Raw genomic sequence first — 19502 nt, 5'->3', positions numbered from 1 at the left:
CTTCTACTAATCTAAGGGATCAGAAATGGAATGCATAGGTTTAATTAGTTTTGAAGAGTAACATGAGACAAAGCAGCTGGTTCTCTAAGTGATACTTAGTGTATGTTCTCCCACCCTTGGACACTTAATGCCTGTCAAAGATAGTTTTATCTGTAATATTCATTTATTGAAAAGTGATATAACACAGTTGATACTGAAAGACTGTGTCATAAACCCCAGATATTTAAAATGAATATACATGGAAAAATATTTTAGTTCCCATTTTAGAAAAGAGCAACTTTAAGCTTTTAGATACATTACTGTTTTGTTCTGAGGTGCATCCTCTAGTAATCACAAAGAAATGAGCACATGAAATTGTATGTGATGAAAAATGACACATTATACAAAGGCTCACCAACTCAAGTAACCAGAACACAGCAAGAAACTGAAAGCAAACAAGCAAACCAATAAATGCTCAAAGAAACTGAAATAAATGCTATCAAAATCTTTTGTTAGATTATAAAGTTTAGTCCTTCGATAAGCATTTTCTTTACACAGTTCTAACAACCTTGATTATCTCATGAAAAGTAAATTATAAAAACAACATTAGAAAGAACAAAAGTACTGCTTAAGGTTTTTAAGGCTGCCTGAAAACAAGGGGGAAAATAACAACAATAAATAATATTTAAAAATTATATAAGAAATAAACCAATATACCAAGGTAGGCTATTTACTATGAAGGCAAGCAAACTTACACACCTCGATAGGTGCCTTTACTATAGCACTATAAATCATATGCCTTTATGATGACAGTCATTAAGAAAAGGAGCATTTCTGCCCTAGTTAAGGGTATGCCTGACCTTATATTTTCATCCAAAGAGGCTTAAAACAAAATCTATCAATTAAATGGATAAATTTTATTTCCAAAATTTTCTTCTGAGAACATTTTATTCCCTTCCTTTGCTCTGCTCCATAACACTCTACTTCTATTCTTTGCTGCAACTGAGATCTAGAGACCACAGACTGAGAAAACAGAGAACAGGAATGACTTCAGAAATGAAGTAGTTTGGTTTAAGGACAGAATGAGAAGAAATTTTAATTACATGTAAATTAAATATTTACTTTAGTTATGATACATCTGCACATGTTCAGGAACACTGGTAAGGGAAAAATGTTTCCATTAGGTATAAACATAGTTCTAAGAAAACAGATAGCCACAGTAATACTCTCCAGGCAAGGTGGGATTTAACAACTACCCTCTCTTAACACAGAATTTAATTTAGTAGTCTTCTATTTTTCTCTGAAGACTATCATAAAATTTTGCTTCCAAAAAAATCATGAAACTTTGAAAATTAGGGAATAGATTTCATGAACTCAGACCAGATAAAATTGAACCATTTTTTATATTTGGTTGATTTTTTAAAGGTGAAGAGATAAAAACAATAAAGTCAGAGAGAATACTGAATGTGGACTTTATAGAATGGAAAAGACATCAATGTAGAAGAATTGAGAAAAAAAAATTAGTAGAGGGAAGTTCGAGAAGAAAACAGAAGATATTTCATAATCATAAAAAATCTCCCCCAAGATACTTATTAATTACATAGAGGAAAATATAGTTTACCAGTACCAAAAACCCGGCAGGCACCATTTTAACCAGGTGATCAGAGCCAACATCAACATTAATGAGACAGATCGCCATCACGTACCCCCTAATACAATGCACTTGAAAGGGCCCAACATCATTCTGTGGAAGTCTTACACACAATGCATAATTTCAGTCTAATCATGAGAAGACATTGCACCAATCCAAATTGAAGAGCTTCCTACAAAACAAGCAATCAGTACTCCAAAAGTGCCGTAAGAGATAAGGACAAACTGCCAGAGACTGGAGGTTTGGGAGGCAAAACTAAATACAATGTGGGATCCCAAATTCAATTCTACAACAGAAAAATTCTAATGCTAGCAGAAAAGCTGATGAAATCAGGTCATAAAGACTATATAGTTAACTATACTGCACCAGTGTTAATTTTTCAGTTTTGATTAATGGAACTAGGGTTATGCACAATGTTAACATTAGGGGAAACTGAGTGAAGGTTACTTGAAACACTCTGAAGTACTTTTGCAAGTTTTCCAGAAGTCTAATATTATCTCAAAAAGTTAAGAAAGTATTACTTTTATTCTCATGAACATGATTCTACAACACCCTAATTCCCTGAATTTTTGTGGATACATTAAGGATTAATGATCAGGGAGAACTGAGCAGGTTAAAAATGGACAGAGCAACTGGCCAAATGTTTAGCCAAATGACATGATCAAAGGAAATGTGCCAGATGTTTTCCAACAGCTCCACATATGGAGGCATCTATGCTCAATAGGGGCCCCACTGTAAAAAGAAACCAGAGACACCAACTCTGGTTTTAACCGTAACATTAAAAATGACCCATAAATACCTTATCCTCTCATAAGAATTCTATTTCTAGAACTATTTCTGAATCCTCTAAAAACAGTATTTTAAAATAAGGATCTGCCCCATATTTTAGTGTACCTGTGTATACATCCAAAAGCTCACAAAGACTTAATTAAACAAGAGCTGGCACCTTGAATAAATGTCTTTTTAATTTCCATCCAAGAAGAATATGGCACTGAGTTGCTAAATTTAGTTTTTTCCATAAAATAAAATATTTATTCTCTAATCATCATTAATTCCATTTTAATCAAATCATTCCCATTACTAAGAATAGTTAATGATATTACAAAACAATATCCCCTTTACAAAAGTTTTAACATTGCTATAGGATTAGAATTCCTAGGATAACCTTGGTAAGCTTCTTTATTTGTTTTTGAGGAAGAGCTGGTTCTCTTCCTCTTCTATTTTTGTTCTCTCTTGGGAAGTTTATGGTTTAACGAAATAAACACCAGAAATACTCATGGCCATTTTTCACTATACACTCACCAAAAAATATTATATATATTTCTTATATATAGCTTAGAAAATCTTTGAAAAACAAGATACCTAGGCTTTATCTTCAGCTACCTTTCATTAAGTGAAATTATTTTGTATATATGTCAATATTTTCACTCTGGATTCTGATCAAGGGTCTAGAAGCTCAGCCTCTTTAAAAATCACATGATTGTAAAGACAGTCCCAACCACTTAACAGAACTGAAAATATACAATCCTTCATTCTCTTTTATCCTTTACAAATAGAATGTAAAGATAGAATGTTTGTGAAATAAGGAATTACCTTCTCTCCTCCCAACAAATACTTAGTACTTGAGTTTTTTTCCTCCATTAATACCTTTTGGGGATAGGTACCAAAAATGTTTTACTCTCCTCTTTATATCAACAACACCTGTAATTAAAAGTGATAGCAGTAATAATACATCTAACAATTATTGGATGTTTCATTGGTATTGGACACTATTCTAAGCAGCTGAAGCAAGTTGCCCAAGACCACATGGTAATAAATGGTGTAAGTGATGTGTGGGGTCTGGGAGCCTGATCCCAAGCCTGAGTCACTGGCAAGTACACTTTATACTGGCTACTTATTTTAATAAAGTAGAATGGGCAGTCCCTAAAGAAACTGGTGGCCACCCAGCTTCGATGTTGAAGAGTTGGAGGGGGAGGCATGTAATGGAGCAGCCATTACTCAGCTTCAACCAGTACTGGCAGGCATCAGCAGAGGCCTGAGTTGCTGGATCCTTTATTATTTTATTATTATTTCTTTTAATGAGAAGCTGGCAGTCCAGATTGATATCTGAAGCCTCTTGCTTTCAAAATGTTGCTACTTATTCCAAGCTTTTTCTAAAAATCCTCTTTGTCTGAAAGGTAAAGGGCCACATTCTCAAGGCAGGGGCTTCGTCTTATTTATCTTTGTATCCCTAATACCTAATGTGTGGCTGGCATATAGTAGGTACAAACGGATTGACTTCTGCTGTTAAAAATCCTGCCATTTTATCTTGGCCATTTTATAACCTTGGTAGGAATTCATTAGTTTATTCAACAAGCATTTACTGAGCTACCACGACATGCTAGACACTGCTCTAGGCACTTGGGATTACAACAATGAACAAAAGAGAATGATGAAGAGAGAGATACAGAGACAGAAAAGACTGAAATTATATTTTAGTGGGAAAAATGGGCCTAAAAAATCCAAAAGCACATAAAGTCAGATGGTGTGGAGGCTTGAAAAATAAGGAGATGGGTTTGCTTTGAACTGAACCTTTGCTACTAAGAGCTAAAGAACAATGATACAATAGTCCATGCTTCCTAGCGCCATACTGGTCACTCGTCCACAAATATGTTACACATACGTAAGCAATTTTAAGGAAACGGTATTCTTGAAAGAGAGAGTGCTTTCTTCATAAGTAGAACAATACGATCTTGCTCCTTGGCTTGAAAGGAAGTATTGATCAGTAGTTAGTGAGTCAAAGGTTAATAACTGGGTCCTGATTATTTCTGTTATCAGACTCATGATTGATGGTGTCCTCTGGCTCCTTGTTAAGTACAGGAACCTCTTTTTGATTGTTGTTAGTGGGAACCAAGGAATTAAGCTATTCTCTCATGATTTAGTTACAGGGGACAGGGTCAACTATCTCCTGCATCAGAGAGTTGAATGACAAAGGTTCCTATAGAGAGGGTGCACATGGTCACCAAAATGCAAACTTGGAGCAGCATAAATCTGATTGGCAGCCATATGATAAAACACTAACTATGACACACAACTTTTGCTCTCATGCATTATCATTCCACAAGACCACATGCTGAGTTAATGGAACTTCTCCTCCAGTTTGCTTTGGAAACGGATGTAGTTTCCGAAGGCCCAAATGGCACAATCTAGCTATTACTCCTAGACAGCTGCTGGGAGTTAGAGACAGGACAGCTATACCAGGACCATCTAAAAATGCACAAACCAGGCCCCTGCTTCTCATGAACTCACTTATATCTGTTTAGTTACTCATAATCTGAGTAATTATAGTCAGGGATTATGTTTAGAAAAGAAAGCACCCTAAAGACAAATGCAAGTTTTTATCTTCAAGCAGCCTTTAAAACAATGTGCTACTAAAGCTGGAAGAAAAATGTTACTTTCTCACTGTCTTTTAAAGTAAGATTTCACTCAACCTGCTCTTTTTGGAAGAAACAATATTGTCTTTGTTAGCCGAGCCTAACATAGATCTCATGCCAATGTAGTTTGTTCTTCTCATGGATACTAGCCAAAAGGATATTCCTTGAAATAAAATCACAATCTGTTGAAAGCTTCACAAATCAATTAGATTAGGAGACAGAAGTAATCATTATCACATAACTGAAGATAAAAGTATGAGAAAAAGTGAACGAAAATAAACTTGATGCAAAAAAGCACATCAACTCTCAAACTTCCCACTTGTTAAAAAAAAAAACCACCACCATCATTCATCTGTGGATCCATAGTAAGCAAGCAAAACTTCCCCTAAATATGTCATATATCAAACCATCTCACTTATTATTGCCTGTCCAGGGAAATTTCCTAACTTTTTGTTTAGTTAATGTAAGTCACATTGGCCTTGCATCAAACAGATGAACCCTGATACAGAGTAATTTAACATAGATCCCTGCTATATTAAATCTAAAATACACATACTTAGATGGTTATAGACCTCTTTTGAGCCAAAAGAAATAAATTATAGTAGCATTTACAACATTGAGTCAACATTAGCAATAATAAAATAATGATACCAATGTATTTATACAGTTGAATGGTTTTTAAAATCTAGAAAAAAAAATTTTTAAAGTCTACTCAGATTTACTTTTTAGAGAATCTCTCCAGCTATGTTTTAGCTCAGATGGCACGCAGTTACTAAAGAAACTTTCAATAGTATTTGAGGATTTAGGATAATGTATTTTAATTTTTTTCTTTTCTGCTTGTCTCATTTCCAATGATTTTTTTTAATTCTCCAATATGTCAATGGGTGAATTTGGCAGAAATGAGACATATGCCTATTCATCATCAAGTTGTATCAAGAACACAGCTCGACAGCTAAACTCTGCTAGCCAAGGAGTTTAGCCGCGGCTGGCTGAGACTTCGTGCACTTCCCACTTGCAATCAAGGATAATACAAAGAGCAGTAGACTCACTCATCCTGTCCACCAAAACTTGAAACAAAAATCAAGTGATGGTGCTCTTATGCTCTGGCAGAAAACACAGCTGGGAGATGAAAGCCCAAGCCCGGGAAACCTCTGCTCCCTTTGGAGCCGCTTTGGGTACCTGCTGCCCGGGTGGCTGGCGGTGGCCCTGGGCGCGCAGCGTGGCTCGGAGCTGGGCGGCTGGGAGCGAGCGTACGAGTGGTAGGCGGTCAGCACCACGCCGCCCGAGTCTTCCACTTCCATCCTCAGCCGCGCATGTCCCCGCTCCGGCCCGAGAACAAAGGCGGGGACCAGCATGGACCAGCGCACCGGGACTCGGTCACCAGCGGGGCGGTGTTCCCCGTCCAGCTCCTAGGGGCTCACTCTGGCGGCTGTCAGGAGCGCCCCGGGAAGCCAGCCCCGCCCGCGGGGCAGCCCTATTAGCAGGAACTTAAAGACACGCCCACAAGTCCCGCTGGGGGTGGGGGGTGGGGGTGGGGGCGGGGAGAAAGTGGGGGGGGCAGAATGTGGAGGGGGAGACTGGGGAAAGGGGGGACCGCAGAAGGGGAGGAGGGGGGATCCCTGTTTTTAGGCAACTGGAAACCCGCTGTGATCCTTCAGGGCTCAGGCTAGCTGCTCTGGCAGTTTTTCTTGCTTTGTTTCTTTTTCTTTTCCTTTTCTCATCTCCCCCCCACCCCAAATGGGGGAGGCTTATCCCAGAGCTAGGAACATTTCCTGCCTGGCAGCAAGAAGCGAGAGAAAGAAACCTTGCCTTGGGAGCCTAGACTGAGAAGGGGAGGGGCCAGGTCTACAACGTGTGGTCTGGGGAGGAAAGGAAGAAAATGTGACACTCTCTCATTTAAAGCATCCACATCAAAAATTGAAGAACCGGATTACATTGCTGTGTACTTGGTCAAGTTACAATAAACTTGATTTCCTTTTGGGCAGGTAACTCCCTCTTACAGCAAGCAGAAAACCTCCCTCCCTAACCCTTAATGCCACCACAGCAACCAGACTCTTACCTCACCCCACATCCCTTTCCTCCTCCCAATCCTGATCAAATTAAGATAGTGCTTTCAGCTTGTCTGAAAATTAGACTTGATTATTCTGGGTCCAATGCATGTTTTTTCGAGGTCTTTATTTAGAGGGAAAATGTGTGGCAGGGAGGCAGGTAAAAAGGGACATAATCAGAAATGATTTTCAATGATTTGGGGTCTGAAGTATGTCTTTACCTATATCAAGCTAACAACACAAATTAAAGACAACATTCTTTTAACCATTTAAAAAGGGAACCAGAAGTATGCTAGAGAGGCCTACAATGACTTCATCTTTCACACCCAGAGAGGGTGTTTTACCTGTTGTCTCTCACACTCCCCTGGGAGCCAGGTGAAGGGGAAAAGAGAAATTAGTTTTCTCTTTTTACTGAGAGGTGACCCAGGTCATGCTACTTAACATCTCAGAATCTCTTTCTGCATCTGTGAAATGGGGAAAACAATATTCTTCTCATGGGGTTAAAAGCACCACACACATGCTAGGTTCTCAAGAAATGTTGGTCCTCTCTGCTACTTCCTTCACATTTTCAAGAAGAGAGACATTTATTTTCACTGCGTTTTCAAAGGTTGGGAAAGAAAAAAAAAATCCAAAATGCTTCTTAGGAAATATTTTGTTGATTAAAGGGGTTGGAATAAGAATGACTAACATTTATTAAAATACTTTTTATGTGCTGGATCCTGTTCATTAGCTCTACTAAACAACTCTATGAGGTAGGTCCTCTTAGTATCCCAATTTTGTGAATTAAAAATTTATCAAACATCAGTGTATGAAAAAAGAAAGAATGCTTTTCTTCAAAAACTTCAGATACAAAGACGTATCTGTTTACCGACTGTGTTTTATACTAAATGCATCAAAACAAAGGATATTTTCTTAAAATGTGAAATAAATTCATAATGTAATTATTGGTACACATCCACAATACCTCATCTAAAACTTTGGGTCCACGGGTGCCTGGGTGGCGCAGTCAGTTGGTTGAGCATCCAACTCTTGGTTTCTGCTCAGGCTCAGGTCCTGATCTTGGGGGTCATGGGATCGAGCCCCATATTGGGCTCCACACTCAGTGCGAAGTCTGCTTGAGATTCTCTCTGCCTCTCCTGCTCATGCTCTTTCTCTAAAATAAATAAAATCTTTAAAAATAAATAAATAAAACTTGGGGGCAAGATATGTTTCAGAATTTATAATCTTTTTATTTTTAAAAGGTAATTTGGTATAGGCACCATTTAATATAGAATACTCTCCTTCCAGTAGTTTGGGACAGCATGCTTTATTCAAACTTATTATTTCCTATGCAGAAACAATTGACCCTAAGCAGGGTAAATAATTTATTCAGATCAGGTTTGTCACCAAATAAGTTTTGACACTAAACTTTCTTAAACATGTAATTTTTACAGCTTTGTGCATTTTGGAATTACCATAAGGAATTACAGTCGTGAAACTTTTTCTGGGCATGGAATTTATCTCGTTAGCTTTTTTTTTTTTTTTTCTGAGCTATAGATTCAGAATTTTAAATACTTGCAGGGCATCTTCTTGTGAATATTTTTAGCCATAACTCTGCCTCAAGATGTCCGAAACTACAGTGGTGCTCCCTCATGCCAGCTTCAGCAGCCAGGCCCCCTCTCTTGTACAGTCACATTTTAGATGCCCTGGAGTCACTGTGGTTTCTCCCTCTGATCACTTATACCACATCCATCATCTCTTTCTCAAAATGTCCACCAACTGTTCCTTCTGTTCCCCATGCTGTGGTCTTTGTTCTCACATCACCATCTCTTGCCTAGGTGACGGCCATCCTTCTTTGACATAGATGACTTTCAACCACCTTCCTCTTAAATCCTCCCCCTCTTCAAAGAGCTGGTAGAATGATTCTCCTAAAACATAGTTCCTCCCCTTCTCAAAAGCCCTGTTGTAACCCACTTGCTACAAAATAAAGTCCAAACTCCTTAGGATAGGTGCTCATTAATCTACTTTGATCACCTATTGCTTTTTTACTCCTGAGACCGTGTGGCCCTCTCACACCAGCCTGTCCTGCCTTCTTCCTTTACCTCTGCTCCTACCTGTCATTTTTCTGTCTAGAAATCCTTAAAAACCCTCTACCTCCCCCCATGAAGCCTTCTCAGGTGTTCCTAATTCAAAGCCCCCCCTCTTGCTTCTGTTATAAGAATTATCTCACTCTGCCACAGTTAAAGCACAGTAAGCCAAACCTGTGTGCCATATACACGCTCCACTACTGTGCCCATTGCATACACAGCTAATAGATCATAGTGGTTTTTTCCACTGAGCTCACGTGTTGTCAAGAAACCCTTCTCAAAACAGAGCCTCCAACAGCAAGGCAGCTTTGAGATGAAACTATCTGCTAACCCAGGACTGTATTATTATTTTCCAACAAATTAGTGTCTTACTAAACTGCAAGCTACTAGAAGGGCTAGTGTCATATTTTTGTCTTTATACTCCAGAGCCCACAGTGTTTTGCAGAGTAGGCAATCAATAAAGAATATCTGTAAAATCAATGAACATATGAATCAATGAATGAAGGAGATAGCACTCTTTCGTTCAGTAGTTCCAATCTTTCAGGGTAGCCAAGGAATTATTATAAATGATTCATACGTCTGTACGGCACTGTAAACGATAACTGCAAACTAAAGAAAAAAACGTTTCACATGTATATATTAGTATTTTTTGAATGTAGGCATATGGTGTTGACTTAATAAAACACAACTCCAAGCATTCTTGAGTTTTTGGGTTTCAGAAAGATGGTAGAGTGCATATATTGGATATTACAGAATATGCTGTGCAGGACATTTTCCTTTTGCCCTCCAGATCCCCTTGCCACCCCCACTAATGCGTGGGGCCCCAGTGGCTCACCTTCTGGTCTGCATCTCTGAGCTCCCTTGCCTCTGGTGTCAGGAGGGGTACCACCAAAGAAAGCTGCCAGCAGGACATCTACAGGGAAGGGGAAAAGCCAGCTTGGGTATATATTACCCAAGACTTCTGTTGATTTGCTACCAGCTGGCTCCTTCCACCTGCTAAGGCCTTAGCTCCTGATGGCAGCCTCCTCCCATGCTGCTCTCCCTGGATTCCAGTAATGCTTTCTCTACCTAGCCCTTTAAACCTAGGAGTATTCACAAGTCCTGGTGCACCAAGTAATCCCTCCTTTGTCCCTCCTGCACCATCCCTGTTCATCCCTCAACCCACCCACAGCCTTACAGACAATCCCTTTACTAAGGTCTCCTCATCCACTTGTTCTGAGTGCCCCCATCTCTTCCTGCCAAGACCCTGACCAATAGGTGTCCTCACTGAGATCTGGGGCAGTATCCTATAAGCAAAAACATTAGTGTGTCTGCAGTAAACTGTAAAAATACACATACCAGGAGGGATAAATACAAACGGTAAATAGCCTCCTGTCAGTTCAGGTGATTTATCACTAGATAAGCTCAGGTCTGAACAAGTTTTACAGTCATATGATTCATGAAAAAGCTTTCAGATTAGAGAGCTTTGGGGATTTGGGAATTATAGATATGGGATTATGGACCTGGTAGAGTCTGTTAACATTTTTGGCATTCTGGGAACCTCTGGGCTAGGGGTTCACAGTACAAGACTGTGACAGCTGGCTCAGCAGCAGAGTAACCAGGGACCCTGGGAAAGATTCTCCATCTGGGAATTGGGTTGATAAACTGCTCCTAGAGTGGACAGTGTACATTCAGAGCACAAAAATAGCACTGGCATTTGGAGTAATAAAGCAATGGTAGAGGGAAAATTCGTTTCCTATGCATACTGCCCTGTATGTCACTGCAGCACCCAGCACTGAACCAAGAACAGGACACCCGGGTGTCAGCACCAACTCCGCCAACAGAACGCAGGACCCAAGCAAATGGCTGAATTGCAGACCTGTTTCTTCACACATAGATGAAATAAAACATTTATTCACTGAGTACTTACCATGTGCCTGGTTCTATTCTAGGCATCAGAACCTCAATTCATGGAATGCTCACAGCAGCTTTTTGAGATAAGTATTACTGTTAGCATTTCATTTTACAGTTGAAGAAACTGACTGCATTAACTTGTTCAAAGTCACCCTGGCTAGGACATGGCAAACCTGGGATTCAAACCCAAGGAGTCTGTCTGGCTCCCTGCATCCAAGCTCTTAAGCACTATATTTCTTCCCTTTTTTTTTTTTTAAGACTTATTTATTTGAGAGAAAGAGAGCATGCAAGAACGTGTGCGTACATGAGCAGGGGAAGGAGCAGAGGGAGAGTGACAGAATTTCAAGAAGACTCCCTGCTGAGTGTGAAGCCCAACTTGGGCCTCGATCCCATGACCCTGAGATCATGACCTTCCCTTCCCTTCCCTGTCTATTCCCAGACTATTCCCTGTCACCTGTCCTCTACCTCAGCCCTTCTAGAAGCAACATTTGAATTCAACGCTCAAGAGTAAACAACCTGATCTTAGGAATTCCAAAGGCATTTCATAACCTTTACTGAAAGAAGAGTCAGAGTCAACTCGCATAATGACTCACCTGGAAAAGCCTCAAAAACTCTGGCCCCTGGGTGTTAGTGACACTACAGTAAGTATTATGAAGTATGGTGAATATTCCAACATACTCAGTCCTACCAGGAGAGGCAAGAAAACAGAGCATTTATGCAAAACCTCAACATGGACAAAAGGAAAGTGCCTCTTGTGGCCTTGGCTGCTTATCTGGCAAAACTGCTACTAGAATAATCACTTAAGACCAGAACAGGAAAACAGCTGCAGCTGCACTGAGTCTTTGCTGCTGTTGACTGCCATTCCCTTAGCAAGAGGGCTTGAAGTTACATAGTCACTGGTCCTATCTTGCAGGAAATGAAGGCACAGTTCTCTCCTACCTAGGGGAATATGTTGATTCTGTCAAAACTCCTTACATGCATTCCAACTTCCCCAACATTCTCTAGAAAGAGTGGGTCAAATTAGGGGGAATAAATGCAAAATTTCATTTATATAAAGAGGAAATACTTTAATTAACAGGTATTTTAAAAGTATTCAGAAAGGTAACATGTAAACCCTCCATCATTGGGTCAGCTGATAAATCTTGAATTGTTATCCTAAGATATTTCTCAAAACTTATTAGCACTAACTAAATTATACAAATTTATTATCTGAATGCTATTATTATGACACAGAAATTTTAGATTACTCTGATTTTCCTATTGCTTTCTTAGCATCTATTTTTAAAGACATATCAGGTCCTAGTTTTCTTCAGTAATTATTCTGTGCTCTATGATCAATTTGGTTATTGGGATAACAGACTGTCACCACGAGAACCTGTCAGTCAGGTTAGACTTGTGTTATTTATATGATAGACATAACTGAGTCACTTAGGTCACTTAACTGACTTCTACAAATAAACTGAATCATTACTGACTGGAAATAAATCACTAGCAACACACCTAGGCAGAATGAGGGAAAGAAAACCAATCAGCCACAGACATAAAGCTTTGGTCTAAAGAGACTTGCATTATGGAATACTTTCTGCAGTGCTATACTTTGCAATTATACAAGGGGTCTTATTTATTCATCCATCCCTCCATCCATCCTGAAAAGGTACAATCATCATTAGTACCTACAATGCTAAACACCAAGAATGTAAAAAGAAATACGAATTTGAAATCACAGTCTTTGCAAGAAGTAGGAGTAAGCGTTGGAGTAGGAAGTGGTCAAAGAATCTCCCAGAGGAGGTAATGCTAGAGATGAGTCTTAAAAGATGAATAACAATTGGCCAGCTCAGGTGTGGGCAGTTGGGTGTGATGAGAAGGGTATTCCACAAAGAGGTAAGAAACTGAAAAAAAGGTACAGAGAAAAAAAACAATGTGGCACATACAGGGAAGCACCTTTAGTTTAGCTTTGCTGGACAATAAGGTGTAAAGCAGAGAATGCTGGAGATGAAGCCAGAGACAGAGGCCAGGCACTGGGGGAGGGAGCAGGGAATCCGAATGCCATGTGAGGAGTTTAACTTTACCAAGTTCAGATGGGAAATCCACTATAGGTTTCAAACAAGGTAGTACTGGGATCCTCTTGTGCTTTTAGATGATCCGTCTGGGCTCTGTACAACCTGGTCTGCACTCAGCTCTTCTGACCTACATCTCCTGTGCTTCACAACCTCCTTCAGAGAAGAATGTACACGGGAGCCTGGGGAAGAAGAAAGCCCGCTGTAAATGGTCAGATGCTAAGCCCCAAACAGAATCCTAAGAAAAAGCCCAAGATGAATTTTAAATAGCTGTTAAGAAGTTTAGCTTAATGCCTCAGCAAGGAAGCTGAGAAAAGGACTCTATCAATCCTCTCAGTTACCTGGTTTATTTGTCACCCCAGGCAGTAGAGACCACCTGACTTGGAAAGTGATAAAATAAGCACATCAGGTTTCCACTGAGTAGAGGAGGGGGTGAACAGGACAGTGAAATGCTTGGGAAGCAATATGGCATGCAGGGCTACCAAGGAGGAAGATTTATTATGAGAGGTCTCTGACTACAAACCACAAAAACATTTCTGATTCTGAAACAAGGAAAAATGTTTTAGAAAGATCGTGAGACTATCACATGATGGAAGGTCAAAGCTGGAGAACAAGGTTTGGAACAGAAATGAGAACACAATCTTGCCAGAATACAGTCTTGCCAGGGTGTTTTCTATAAAATTAACCAATTTTAACTTTTCTTCCCATCCTTGCTTCATTCTTCTCAGGATACAAAATATCAGAACATTGCATCAGATTGGCTATGCTTAGGTTGCATGCTTATCTTCCATTAGACAGTCCCTGGGTGTTAAATAAAAGTCTGGCTGAAGTGGCCTTTAGCAACCCCCTTGCCTTCCTTCTGTAATGGCAAGCCAGGCCCCAAGATCACACACCATGTTGGAGGACAGTCCCTAAATTGACATTTGGGTGCATTTAGGTAGCAGGAGTGGATTCTGAGACACCAACAAATAATCAGTGTCTACTACAGCAAGGTTTGCTGAAGACTCAGGGAGGCATATCTGGCCTAAAAGCACCAGCCAAGAGGCACAGTCAAGTCATGGAGGTACACGTATCCAAGAGCTGGGAAGGGAAGAGGTCTTACAGAGAGTGAAGTGAAGAAGTAATGCCCAGAGAAAGAACACACTTGCCCATCTTGCAGTTTTGCCTAGATGTGGCCCAAAATTATTTCCTGAAGTTCACAAACCACATGGACCTGTGATTTTGTGATGAGAATAGGAGTGTTCAAATTCATATTGCTCATCAGTTCTCAAATATGGCTCAGATTACATCATTCATAAGACTTACATGACCTGACCTGAGTCACCTGGGTCTGGAGATACATAATTGAAAGTATAATTTTAAAGTAAGTTTGTGAAAGGCTGGTTGAAATGGTAATGGTGGAAGAAAGGCCATGTTTAAAGCAGGACAGACATATGAATAAACTCTGTTTCTTCCATTTAGTGCTACAGGACTATGAGCCTTTACTTAATCTCTGAGATCTGATTTTTCTCATCTGTAAAATGAGATGGTAATACCTACCATACACAGTTGTTGGTCAGGATTTAGAAAGGAAAACTTAGAAAATCGCTGTGTACATAACGTTCAATACACGTATATTCCTTTTATTATTCTATGCTTTCAAGAAATTGTTATTCTACCTTCTACTTTATTAGCAGTACCTATTTGAGATTTCAGGGAAATTCAATAAATTCCAGCTACCATTATCAGTCAACCAAAGAAGATAATTCAATATACTCCAAAGACTATAAATATTTCTATAGAAAGGGTCATGACTGTGTTAACAGAGCCATGCATTGAAACTGAGCAGGTAGACTGCAGGATACTCATGTTTGTTTGTCACTTGAAACATTAGTCAGTGATGTACCTAGTTATTATTCATTATTATCCAGCTCAAAAAAGTCATAGAAAGCCCAAATGCCTTGGCACCACAGGCCGGAATACTGGCATGCCACTCAAGAGGAAGTCTTGACTCATAGCACTGGCACTCCAGATCAGTCACTTCTGGTTGGTTTCTCAGAAGGCAGCTAGCATACTTAGTATATGATTCTGGGACAAGGTAGGTTTAAACAACTACTTAATGAATAAGGAGGCTTCTTCCACTTAATCCTCAGTTTTTACACCTACAAATGTAAAATGAAACTACAGGTATGCTACCTGGCTGTGCCTTTCTCAAAAAAAGTAGGAGGACTGGAAAGTCATAAGACAGCAGTGCCAATGGGCCTCAAAACTAGAGAAAAGCATACTGTGTAACTTGTGCCCCTGGAGTTGTGCGATGTAGCCATGTCAGAATGGCCTAAAAAATAGGAGTATAAGGCTAAAAGAAACAATAGTTGTAGTAATTAAACTTGTGTTGAGGGAGAGGCCAATTCTGATCTGTGCTCTGTCACCTGATAGCCATGAGACTATATATTAATATCGATTTATATTTTTCCCTGATCCCTTTCTTTAGAGCATCACCCTGAGTGTCTTTATACAGGAGCCATCCTTAGGCCATGCGGTCTGGATTGAGCATACCCAGAGCCCCCTGCCTCAATGCTTGCCACATAACTCAGGCCTGGGTGTAGGAATGGGTATTTTACCAAAGCTGGGCCACTTTCCTGGGACCTCTGCCAGATATTCGTAACAAGAATTTTTTTCTTTCCCTGTAAGGATAGTGCAACCCCTGCAGTTGCAAGTAGCCATCTTGCTACCCCCAAACTTGTGTGATCTATCTTGAAGCCAAGGAGAAGCAGAGATACTTGGGACCCTCCTAACAGCATCATCTGACCCTCTATTCTGAGGCATGTCTGAAGCAAATACCACCGCTTCTTTCGCTGCTTAAGCTAGTATGAGTTGGGTTCTTATATGTCACAACCACAGAATAATAATAATAGCCAGCACTCACATGGCTATAAACTCTGTTTCTTCCATTTAGTACCACAGGACTATGAGCCTTTACTTAATCTCTCTGGGATCTGATTTGTGTTTTACACACTTAACTCCCTTAACCCCCGTAACAGCCGCATGAGGAGCTACTGTCAATGTTACTCTCTCTACTCTACAGATGGGAAATGGGAGCACAGAGAGTTGAATTCACTCAGGTCAAACATCCAGAAAGAGATACAGGTGGAATTCAATCCAGGTAATTGGGCATCAGGGTCCAAGAACTTAGCAACTACACCATTGTGAACCTGGGGGGGGTGGGGGGACAAGCAATTCAACATGTCTGAGCTTTCAATGTGAGGAGCAAATACACAACATTTTATCAGAGCAGGCTCTTAGTAAATAGCAGTGATTGCAGTATTTGTGATTATTTCCCTACTTCATTCCATTTCCTTCATTCTGAGTGGTGGTTGGTGGGTGGGAATAAATGACCTTACATTTACAAACAGCTCTGGGGATTTGCAATGAATGCTGGGTTTTAAGAATCATGACAGTCTGGGCGCCTGGGTGGCTCAGTTGGTTAAGCGACTGCCTTCGGCTCAGGTCATGATCCTGGAGTCCCGGGATCGAGTCCCGCATCGGGCTCCCTGCTCGGCAGGGAGTCTGCTTCTCCCTCTGACCCTCCTCCCTCTCATGCTCTCTGTATCTCATTCTCTCTGTCTCAAATAAATAAATAAAATCTTTAAAAAAAAAAAAAAAATCATGACAGTCTGTTCCCTAAAAACAAGTAACAGTTCTGTTCCTTTCCATGAGAAAGAATGAACCACAGTTTGGACCCATAACTTGATTGTCTGTCCTTGTAGCCATCACATGTAGGAATAAATGGTCACTTGAGGCTTGGCTGTTTTTAAAAATCCTCTCAAAGTGACTGAAAAGAGGCTGAAGATGATGAGCTACTTGAGAATTAGTATTAATTAACAGTGCTTCAAAGAATTCAGAATCCCTTTGTTCTGAATTCATTTCAACTGCTAATGGTGGAAAGGGGGGATATTTCCTAAATTAGATGAATTCCTGTTCTCTACAAATCACAAATCTGATCCAAATGAAATACAATTCTAAAGGTAATCTGGATAGTAGAAATTTACCTTGAGATAACTGCAGTCATTTACAGTCTGCTTCTTTTATAATTTTTTACCCCTGCAGCTTCCCCATTCTTACTTAGAACTGTTACCCTCTGCAGAAACAAGCCAAACTAGCCACTTCCCTCTTCTTGGCTGGTTTGCTCTTCCAGGTCCCTCTGATGAAGAGCAATGTGATAGGTGCCAAGGCATTCCTGGGTATCGTCACTTGGCTATAGCTATCAAAGGGAAAAACCACCCCATTTATCTCCCTAACTATAAAACTATAGTATTGGTTTCATTTTGTATTTCCCAATATAACATTCTTCCTGTTCAGCCAGAGTACAACTGCTTTAGTATGAATTCTCCAAAGAAGAATCATAAACAGATAAAAGAAGTTCAACAGTTGACACCTGGGTGGCTCAGTCAGTTAAGGGTCAGCTCTTGGTTTTGGCTCAGGTCGGGATCTCAGGTGGTGAGATCAAGCCCCATATCAGGCTCCAAGCTCGATGTAGAGTCTGCTTGGGATTCTTTCCCCTTCCCTCTCTCTCCCCCTTTGCTCCTACCCACCTCCCTCCCCACTCCCTCCCATATGCTCACCCACTCATGCTGTCTCTCTCTCTCTTGCTCTCAAATAAATAAGTAAATATATATATATATTTTTAAAGATTTTATTTATTTATTTGAGACAGAGAGAATGAGAGAGAGCACATGAGAGGGGGGAGGGTCAGAGGGAGAAGCAGACTCCCTGCCGAGCAGAAAGCCCGATGCGGGACTCGATCCAGGGACTCCAGGATCATGACCTAAGCCGAAGGCAGTCGCTTAACCGACTGAGCCACCCAGGCGCCCAATAAATAAATATATTTAAAAAGAAGTGCAACATGGTCTACGGCTATCAGGTGACAGAACAGAGATCAGAATTGGCCTCTCCCTCCAACATAAGTTTTATTACTATAACTAGTGTTTCATCTAGCCTTACACTTCTGTCTTCAAAGCCATTCTAACAGGGCTGCATTGCATAACTCCAGCGGCATAAGGTACACAGTACCCTATTCTCTCCTTGAGGATCACTGGCACTGCTCTCCTGTGAATTTTTGAGTCCTCCTACTTTTTAGAAGAAGTTGCAGTAAGGTAACAGTCCTGTACTTATATTTTTACATTTGCAGATGTAAAACTGATGAAGGTGTCATAGTTGGAAAAGAGAAAGGCTAAAGCTTTAAGTTCAGATTTTCACTTTCAAGATGGGCCCTTGAAGACATTCCAGATATACTAGTCAAGAAAACTAGGCTTTTCATGACTAGAGCTTAGCACTTGAGTTTCTTAAATTGTAAATCTTCCCATTAATAACAAAACCAAAGTGTGGAAGACTGAATGTGGAGATTTTTAAACCATGACAAGGTTGCAGACAGTGACATAAAAAGAAGGGCAGCACTGCTCCCACACAGAGGATACTTGGATTGGAAACTCTCAGAGCTTGGGAGACATGGCAAAGAGAAAAGAGCATTATACTCAGGAAGGGCTATCCAATCTGTCCCTTTCTGGCTTAAATCTCTGGGATATAGGGTAATATGAACAGTAGGTTTGAGTATTTGAGGATGGAGAAGCTTATGTGCCATCCCCACCTGAAACTCTGGAATGAGGCATCCTGCAAAGAACTTAAAATGACCTCCCAGAAGCTGTCACAGAAGACCTAGAGAGGACCATAATGTCCAATGTCCCCCAGTGAGAAATGACTGGCAAGCTCAAAGGGGAATCACTATAGTTAAGATGAAATGACTTTGTGACGGAGGGCCTCAGGGTTGATAGCCCAAGCTAGGGAGTCAAACAGTAGGTCTAGCCAGACCACAGGGGAGCCCCAGGGCCAGAAAGATCTGAGGTGTGGTCCTAATGAGCAGGGGGAAATGCTGGAGCTCCCAAGGGACACTGCCTATGCCTACAGAGTGAACAGGAGCTCCACCAGCAGTGGGGGCAATATGAAGAGCCACCCCTCCCCACCTCCTACCACCAAAGAGTAAAGCAGGTGAGAAAAGTCTGAAGGACATCACTAGCCCCACAATGTTATAAATGTCTCCTGTGCCCAGACACAATCTCAGGATACCAAGCAGAAGAGAGAAGCCCATCAAAGAAAAGAAGAATCATAATGGGAAATTGGAATTTTGATTGACTGAGCTTAAGTCATGAATTTAGTGATTTCCTAAAAAAGACTTCTTTAAATCAAGATACTAAGTGTTTTTGAAGCAGTATAATAGAGCTGAGTTCAAAGATAGATGAACAAAGGTACACCTTCTGTAAATCTGGCTTGTGACTGTATTCAAAACCCACTGCATGAAGATAAATGAGATAAAATTCTGTCTTAAGAAGTGTATAATTTAGGGGTGCATTATAAGGTGAAGC

The 19502-nt window shown here is 40.4% G+C and overlaps 1 protein-coding gene across 1 annotated transcript in view; it reads right to left on the bottom strand.

Moving 5' to 3' along the window:
- The window catches only part of ARHGAP28 (Rho GTPase activating protein 28), a 215243-nt gene extending 208785 nt beyond the window's left edge, over positions 1 to 6458 (bottom strand). The window contains exon 1 of the mRNA XM_021686183.2: positions 6223 to 6458. Coding sequence (XP_021541858.2) covers positions 6223 to 6398 — 176 coding nt within the window. The 5' untranslated portion in view covers positions 6399 to 6458. The remainder of the gene's footprint in view (positions 1 to 6222) is intronic.
- Positions 6459 to 19502: the final 13044 nt, after the last annotated feature.

The sequence above is a fragment of the Neomonachus schauinslandi genome, chromosome 14 (genome assembly GCF_002201575.2).
Source record: "Neomonachus schauinslandi chromosome 14, ASM220157v2, whole genome shotgun sequence".
NCBI classification, from domain to species: domain Eukaryota; kingdom Metazoa; phylum Chordata; class Mammalia; order Carnivora; family Phocidae; genus Neomonachus; species Neomonachus schauinslandi.
The sequence above is the reverse complement of the archived record's forward strand: the minus strand, read 5'-3'. Positions and strand labels throughout refer to the sequence as shown.